At 40.4% G+C, this 8,648-nt stretch overlaps 1 protein-coding gene across 2 annotated transcripts in view; it reads left to right on the forward strand.

Moving 5' to 3' along the window:
- Positions 1-8,648, forward strand: part of CXADR (CXADR Ig-like cell adhesion molecule) — a 34,113-nt gene that overhangs the window by 13,744 nt on the left and 11,721 nt on the right. The window contains exon 2 of one of the 2 annotated variants that reach the window (XM_072432105.1): positions 5,137-5,306. In XM_072432105.1, the coding sequence (XP_072288206.1) occupies positions 5,137-5,306 (170 nt within the window). Of the gene's footprint in view, positions 1-5,136; positions 5,307-6,077; positions 6,177-8,648 lie in introns of those variants that run through there. The other variant, XM_072432101.1, reaches the window with a different exon arrangement.

Raw genomic sequence — 8,648 nt, forward strand, 5'->3', positions numbered from 1 at the left:
ATTTGTTCACTGTCAATACACCAAGGAGTTAAATATAAGGTGAATTGTTCACAATTGGCAGCAGCCCATGTAAATATTGACAAAGGAAAGAGTTGCTTTATGGTTGTGTTCTAAAACCCCTTGCTTGAAAAGAGATAGCTATTAGCTGTAATTTGTATATTTAATTTTTTGGGCTTTTTTTTCCCCATTCTTCTTGTGTTTATAATTGAGCCTTTCAGAGCAGCCCGGTGTGCGGATTAGCGGCGTGTTGTCCTCAGCAGCGTATCCAGTGTCTGGGAGCAGATTGTAGTACCGGCGCGATGTTGTGCTGTGCAGGATGACTTTGTTTTGTTAGCAGTCCCTGTAGAGCGAGGTCATCACTGACTTGTTGCTAGGGAACCCAGAGACCGGCTAAACATGACTCCCAGGGAGTTCAAGCCGTTTTCTCTGTAGTCATCACGGCGCCTATGTACACAAGAGGCAATTACATTTGTCAATTTACAGTATTGAGAGCTAAAATTTAACTGTTTAAAGTTGGTGCTGCCGAAAACGTCCTTGTTACATTGCGATCACATCATAAAGTGTGTGGACAGCTTTAGAAAGTTGTCTCTGGAACAAGTTTCCACAATTGGAACATTTACCTTCACCTACAAACCTTTGTGATCACTCTTTATCCCAGTGACGATGGCTAGCAGTACAAATGTGGTGAATCTACCTAGCAAGGTCATCAACAACAATAAAAACATGAAAGAACCTTCCAGACACTATTCAAAGTTTGGCTGTACACTCATTTTAATTTTTGGTTTACGTACTTCTTTATAGGGTGTGCTGGTTTAACAAAACTGAAGTTTCAGGTTGTAGGTGGACCCAGATGGGTTGACTCATACCTCATTTACAGGATTTGTTGGAGATAGGATCTGTTGTTATAGTTAAGTAGTTAGAGATTCTTATAGTTAATTAGTTAGAGAAACTCCAAGCAGGAGAAATTTTTATTTCAAAAATGTTTCTTTTGTACCAAGTTCATCAGTACAAAGATGTTCCTTACTTGAACAAAAAGTTCTTCAGCCCACTGTATTTCTGCTTCTTGTCTAACAGTCCTCCAGCAGGGCAATTGTACAAGTCGGGTCTCATAGGAAACATTGCTGTCTGGGCAGTGGAGGTTTTATGTAGCAGTTGTTCGTCGGGATGGTATTTAAAGCAGAACTAAACACTGTGATACTCACTCAAGAAGGGTGCCACCATCTTCTTCCTCCTTGTGATCTTCAACCAACTTAATTGGCCAGGCGGGGATGACGTAACTGGATGTCAACAACTACAGGGGGGCCGTGATGTGCCAAGTATCCTGGTGACCGTGCCCATGCCATTTTTGGCATTTAGGCTGATAATGCTTATTACAGAAGATACATCACATGTCTATTCCTGCAATAAAGCTCTGCCTGGTCACACATATTTAAAGTGGAAGTTTAGTTCTGCAAGATCCCACCACAGCATTTACTACTCTTGGTCACCTTCTGTAAATAACTAGGCGTTTGCGAACGGCTGCAAAAACTTCTGATGTGAACTTGGCCTGATTGAGGTGACAAAGTGGTAGCATTCAGAGGGAGATTCTACACAAAACCAAAATGGGATTCCAAAAAATATAACCTACCAAATTAGGATCCATTTCTTCAAAGTGTGGCAAATCTCTGCCTTGCTGGTGACCATAATAATCAATGTAGGGCAAGCCATATTTGCTCAGTATCTAAGCAGCCCCTGGTTTCTGCTGACCCTCTTATCTTTTTGTGAGTCTACCCGGCAGGATCCGCCTGGCTGAGAACAATAGACTGCATTCTCAACTGCTATAATCTGCTAGAATGCTCTTGGTAGCCATGTGGCTTAAACTGGGAGATTAAGCACTCTGGTTTATTTATGGCTCGGAGGAGGTACTTTCTTACACACAAAAAACAATGGAAAATTGGTCAGCCCTGACAATGCAATGGTGGAGATGAGCGCAGACACAGCATGGCTTCTCCCGGCTCTCATTCATCCTAAAGTGACCCTGTCATTTACATAAAAAAAAAGAGGCAATATACTTTCCGTCATTGCCTGTGTGTTAAAGCACCACTTCTCCCCAGCTGCTGCAGTTTTTGTCAATCCATCTAGGTCGTTCAAATACCAGCTTGTACACACTGTAGAGACATACCAGCTGCTGCTGGGAGCCAGAACCTGGGATGCTAATGTTTATAGGGCCTCCTTTGCAAAGTTGTCACATATTATGACTTTAAGTACACCTCAAAGACGACTTATAACAAACCTGTGCAATTCTATGGGTGCACATGATAAAATAAGCATAGTATTCATTGACATATGTAGAATTGAAGCTATACAAGGCTAAGGCTACATACACACATGCAATGGTTCTCGTCCAAAAATCGGCTCAGGGCCCCTCCCCTCTCCATGGAGCATAACGGTTCTGTATGTACAGCACTTGTTTATGTATAGTGCCGTCATTTGTCTTTGGAAAGAATTGTGAAAGATTCTTTCCAAGGACAATTGTTGCATGTGTGTACATATGCGGTTGTTGGCCTTTTTCTTGTTAAATTAATGCCTGGCTCTGCCCTCTTTTGAATTTAGATTCCCTTGGTTGGTCTTTAACATGGGCTTTTATTGTGTTCCATATATTTCCATAGGCTTTTATTCAGAATGGTGGCTGAACCCAAGGCACCTGCATGGCAGCATAACACTGTACAGATGGGAATACTTTGTGCATTGTGGTGCTTTGCTAACAAGTGGTAGTACATACTTTTTTTTTATGTGTTAAGGTGTATTGAGTGAACATTCAACCTTCATGCCTGCAAACATGAATTCATGTGATGGAGCTCCAGAAGTGACTATTGGAATGGAACCAAGCCCAACATTTACACTCAGTATTTGGCTTTTGTTTTACCGGTAGCTACCTTTTGTATATAGTTACCAATATGATACTGAAGGTACCATGCTTACTTGGTTTTCCATCATCTGCTCAACTGGAACTTCCTAAATTTGATTATAAGGTGGAAAGTGAAGTGGCAAAGTTGGGAAGAACTAGCTTAGCATTCAGCTTTCATCCCTTTACCCATTAGACTCTGCCTACATACAAGTGATTCAGTGATAAAAGTATTTCTTTCCTAATTAAGTTGTTACATCAGTGCTAAAATTACTGGTGCGTGTAGCTTGGTTTTGGAGGAGCCCATAAATGTATTTTATAGCTCTCAATAATGGCTCTCTTCATGGCACTGCTTTCTTTTCAGGTCTCAAAAGCTTAATATTGTAAAATCTGTGCAGAATTGTAAAGCATGAAAAAAAAATCAAAATGCACTCCTTATGTATTCACAAATATTTAGTTTACCTTAAATAACAAAATGCAAAACATTACTGGAGAAAGGATTTTCCACAACTGTGCACCATATATACAAGGCAATCATCTTGTCAAAGGCACAAGATGATTGCATTGTATGTGTAGTGCAAAGTTGTAGGAGCAGATTTTCCCTTACCTGGAAGTGCCGGGTATTTTACCAGCTGTTGACAAAATAGCAATTGTGAGGGATCCTAGTCAGGGTAAGTTAAAGGGGTTGGAGAATCGATTACAGAGACAATTGTCACTTTGCCTGGTATAGAGCCAAGGTAATTTTTATGGGTAATGCAGTTCGTGGTTCCTTCCATGACTTTGCCCACAAATGAGGTTCTTTGCATGCTCACCTACTTGTATAGCTGTGAGGAGCCCTGATGAGTGGAGTGGTGGCCAGAAGGGGCTATCTGTTATACTTCCCCCACCTCTTAGATTGTAAGCTCTTTGGGGCAGGGTCCTCTCCCCCTCCTGTGTCACGGTCTGTCATTTGTAACCCCTATGTACAACACTGTGTAATATGTTAAATACTGTTTAATAATCTGTAATTGAGCAAAAAGCGTTAAAATATATTGTAATTATCTTTGGTACTCATCTAGTTTCCGAATTGTCGGTTTTAAGCTTTACAATTTATGTATCTCCCTGTTGATGATTGTATAAAAATGTGGTAGGGGACAGAGTATATAACTTCATAGAGATGAGACATTTACAATGAATCATTGCCTGGGAAATCCCTTTTTTGTTTTGGGTTTGACCGACTTTGAGCACACATCCTAGAATTTCTATGAAACATATAGGTTTTGCCTCTGCGCTGTCCTAAAAATCTGTATTACTTCCAGTGATCCTAGCAAGCTGCAAGTCTAGTGTGTGAAAGGTGTGGAGAGCTGTGCAAACACACAGAGTAAAACAAGTGCCTCTGGCCAAGTTAAAGTATATGTAAACCTAAGTGAATGTCTTATTTGCTTCCTTGCCTGTTAAATATACAATTTTAAACTGTTCCTATTCTGTTGATCCTGCCTTAAGCGTGCACAGTTAAAAATGTTCGTTTTCCATTTATTGAGTGTGGTCTAAAAAAATCTCCCCCCACCTTTTGTTAAGACACTTGAGGACAGGACAAAGCTGCTTCTTCATAGGTACAGTACATCATTGTTTCCCCGGGAACAGTAAGGCTGCGTACACACGTGCAGTCACAATAATTGTCGTTGGAAACTAACGATCCTCAACAGATCATTCGATAATTAACAAAAAAAGTGCACAACGACTGGTCAATGACGCCGACGAACGAAGAATCTCTCCGGAAATGAACCACCGTCCCGGCGGATCTGATTGGATGAGGATCGTTCGTAATCTATTGTATGTACGGTCATTCAGTGAACATGAATTGTTCTGTAATACACTTTCTCCTGTACATGTCACTTCCTGCATCGTTCGAACGATCGTTCACAAATGATCGTATCTAGTGTGTACATTATTGGTGGATTATTTTAAACAATCATATTGTTACAGCATGTACAGAATTGTGTACAACAGGATCTTTCAAAATAATCGTTGATCGTTCGTTTTCAAACGATAATTATTGCACGTGTGTACCTAGCCTAAGACTACTACTGGCAGGATTACCATGTAGAAAACATTACCCAATTATTGTATATAATTTATTTTTCATTTCCTTCTTTGGTTAGGCAATAGCCTAAGTTTTTACGATTGACCTACACAGAGCCTTTATTACATCTTAGCTTGTACGTCTTTATTCATTGCTATGTACTTAGGATATTTTTTTTATTATCTTTCAGCTACTCTGAACGCCCTGGAACTGGTACCATTAGACAAGAAGACTTTCGAAGGTGTTCAAGGTGGCAAAATACTTATGGAATGCAAATACACTACAGCACCAGAGGACGTCGGGACGCTGGACATTGAATGGTTTTTAGTGGCACCGGATTCCCAACAAGCTGATCAGATGGTACGTACAGTGTAATATGCAATCTAATGTGTAACAATTGTGTGTATGTATTAATTTTTGTGTTGGGCTTTTTGCTGTTGTTTTTAGAGTACTGCTACTTTTGCATCTGTGGTATTTATATATGTTACATTCTGGAGTATGAGGTCCTTATATGTGTTTTTTTTTTTTTTCTGGGGAGTTTAGTGTATATTACATGATTTAAGGTGCTGCATTGAATTTTATTTTTCTTTAATGTCTATAGGTAAAACTTAGAGTGAACCTATAGCTAAAAATAAAGGGAAGAATAGTTTCACTTTGCCCATTGTCCACAGAGCAATGGATGGCTTAAATGTGGGGTACAGAAAGCAGGAAAACTCCAATCACTGTTTGTATAGTAACAGTCTAGTATATAATTGTGGTAAAGACAAGTACATTAACCCCCTGAGCGTTAATCCCGAGTGTGGCCCACTTACCTGTTCCCATCGGTGTCCTTGGGCGTCCTGCCCATCGGATCCCATCCTCGCGCTGCGTCCTCTTCCGCTGGGGAGTGCGCTGACATATCACCGAGAGTTCCCGGTGATGTTGGTGCGTGCGAGGGAGCGTGGCGGGAAGTTCAAATTATGATTGGATTCGGTACAAAATAACTGTATTGAATCCAATACAAAAAAATCATTTATTTAAAGTTTATTAAGTTTAATACATTTATTAAATGTTTGACATATTTTTGTTAGTTATGCCTAAGAATTATAGGCCTACAATGTAAAATAAATTTCCATTCAAAATAATTTACCGCTTTTGGCATAAAAATACACTACAGCACCAGAGGACGTCGGGACGCTGGACATTGAATGGTTTTTAGTGGCACCGGATTCCCAACAAGCTGATCAGATGGTACGTACAGTGTAATATGCAATCTAATGTGTAACAATTGTGTGTATGTATTAATTTTTGTGTTGGGCTTTTTGCTGTTGTTTTTAGAGTACTGCTACTTTTGCATCTGTGGTATTTATATATGTTACATTCTGGAGTATGAGGTCCTTATATGTGTTTTTTTTTTTTTTCTGGGGAGTTTAGTGTATATTACATGATTTAAGGTGCTGCATTGAATTTTATTTTTCTTTAATGTCTATAGGTAAAACTTAGAGTGAACCTATAGCTAAAAATAAAGGTAAATGCAATCGGGCAGCTTGTTAAAACTTGCATGCCCCTGTTCTGTTGTGGGTGCTGCTATCTTCGTCTCTTAAACTTTGGCCTCTTTGATTGGCCGGGGTGGCGTAACTGCTGGCTGTGGGTGTTCATTTAGTCTCAAAAGCCACGTGCAGTACCCAGGCATATTCCAACAACGTAGAAGTTGAAGATAGGTAGCAGGAAGGGTAAGTTTGTTTAATTTCAGAAGAAATATCACCTGTCCCTTTCTGCAATAATAAAGGTCAACCTCAACATTTTCAAAGCAGAAGAATAGTTTCACTTTGCCCATTGTCCACAGAGCAATGGATGGCTTAAATGTGGGGTACAGAAAGCAGGAAAACTCCAATCACTGTTTGTATCGTAACAGTCTAGTATATAATTGTGGTAAAGACAAGTACATTAACCCCCTGAGCGTTAATCCCGAGTGTGGCCCACTTACCTCTGCCCATCGGATCCCATCCTCGCGCTGCGTCCTCTTCCGCTAGGGAGTGCGCTGACATATCACCGAGAGTTCCCGGTGATGTTGGTGCGTGCGAGGGAGCGTGGCGGGAAGTTCAAATTATGATTGGATTCAGTACAAAATAACTGTATTGAATCCAATAAAAAAAAATCATTTATTTAAAGTTTATTAAGTTTAATACATTTATTAAATATTTGACATATTTTTGTTAGTTATGCCTAAGAATTATAGGCCTACAATGTAAAATAAATTTCCATTCAAAATAATTTACCGCTTTTGGCATAAAAATACTGACATAATTAGACCGCCAGAGAGGTTAAGGTTATTGGGGTTAATTAGGTTGTGGTGTGTATACTGCTTTTTTTACACGGGGAACTGCTGTCTACATGGTAGCCTCTCCCTGCTACATTTCTATAGGGAATGAATAGGGGTGGCAGTGAGCATTACTAGTACTGCTCACTGCCACCAGCTGTCAAATGTGAAGATGCTGGTTCTTATTAATTTAGAACCTGTCCTATATTTGTTTAACCTCCCTGGCGGTACTCCTGAGTGTGGCCCGGGGTGGATTTTCTATACCAAAAGCGCTAACCCCAAACCATCCCGGGTGGAATTTCCAGGGAGGTTAAAACTCCTACCTTGTTCCCAGTTCCAGTGGAGTCCTCCAGCCATGTCCGGCGTTTTCTTCTCCTGCTGATGCCGGGCATCTGTGCAAGCTGGCGATGCCCGCCCTGCATCTGCGTCCCCAGCATGTGAACGTTGGAGGCGTGAGGCCAGAGAAAGCAGATTCCGGGCATCTGCTTGCCAGTGTGTGTCTGGAGGGCGGAACCATCATGCAGGTAGGCGGGACCGGACAGGAAATTTAAAATGAGGATTTTTAAACTCTTGCATTTAAAAATCCTCTTTAATTATACCGCCAGGAGGATTAAAATCACAACCATGCGTGATGCTACAAAAGACCACACATCTAATTAATTTGCCCCCTTTAGTGAATAAAACCTTTGCAAGAATATCTAATGTCACAGTCCGTACAAGACCTAAAAGTAACAAGAACCAGGGATTTGTATTTAGAAAACTAGAGCTTGACAAAAGACCGTATTTGGATCCCAAGCGGAGCTGTCACTGGCTGCGCTGTTTATATGGACGCCATAAAAGAGCTATTTTAGACATTCTACGTACAACTTCCCGGTGCTGGTTACTTTCAATTCTGTGTAAACGTGATGTGATGAATGTCACTTCTGTAATGTTATGACATGTTGGGGCTTTTTTTTAATTCTCGGTGGTCCTGCAGTGATAATGAATATTGGAGAAATAGTTGGTCAATAATATGTGGTGTAGTAAAAATATATATATATTGTGTAAATGTGTAAGAAATAAATTCCTCATTCCCACAGATGTTTAGTGCGGTCATTTATCTCGGCTATTTTGTAGTAGAGAGCGGCCTTGTTTGAAGGCCACAGGGTACAGGATGGCCGGCTCACAGCAAGATTACATTTAGGTCTTTTTTCCAGGAAGATGACTGTTATGGAGAATGAACTTTACCCTTCTATGATAGCAATAATTCTGTCTACATACAGTCATGGGTTGGGGCAGCATTGTGCGATAGTGCCTAGATGTTTACACAGCTTGTCACTGTAATTGGAATGATATTAAAACTTTATACTGTTGGCTGTGAATAGAACAGAGATTGCTGTTGCCAAATGTGTGTGTATGTATGT

The sequence above is a fragment of the Pyxicephalus adspersus genome, chromosome 1, assembly GCF_032062135.1.
Source record: "Pyxicephalus adspersus chromosome 1, UCB_Pads_2.0, whole genome shotgun sequence".
NCBI lineage: Eukaryota > Metazoa > Chordata > Amphibia > Anura > Pyxicephalidae > Pyxicephalus > Pyxicephalus adspersus.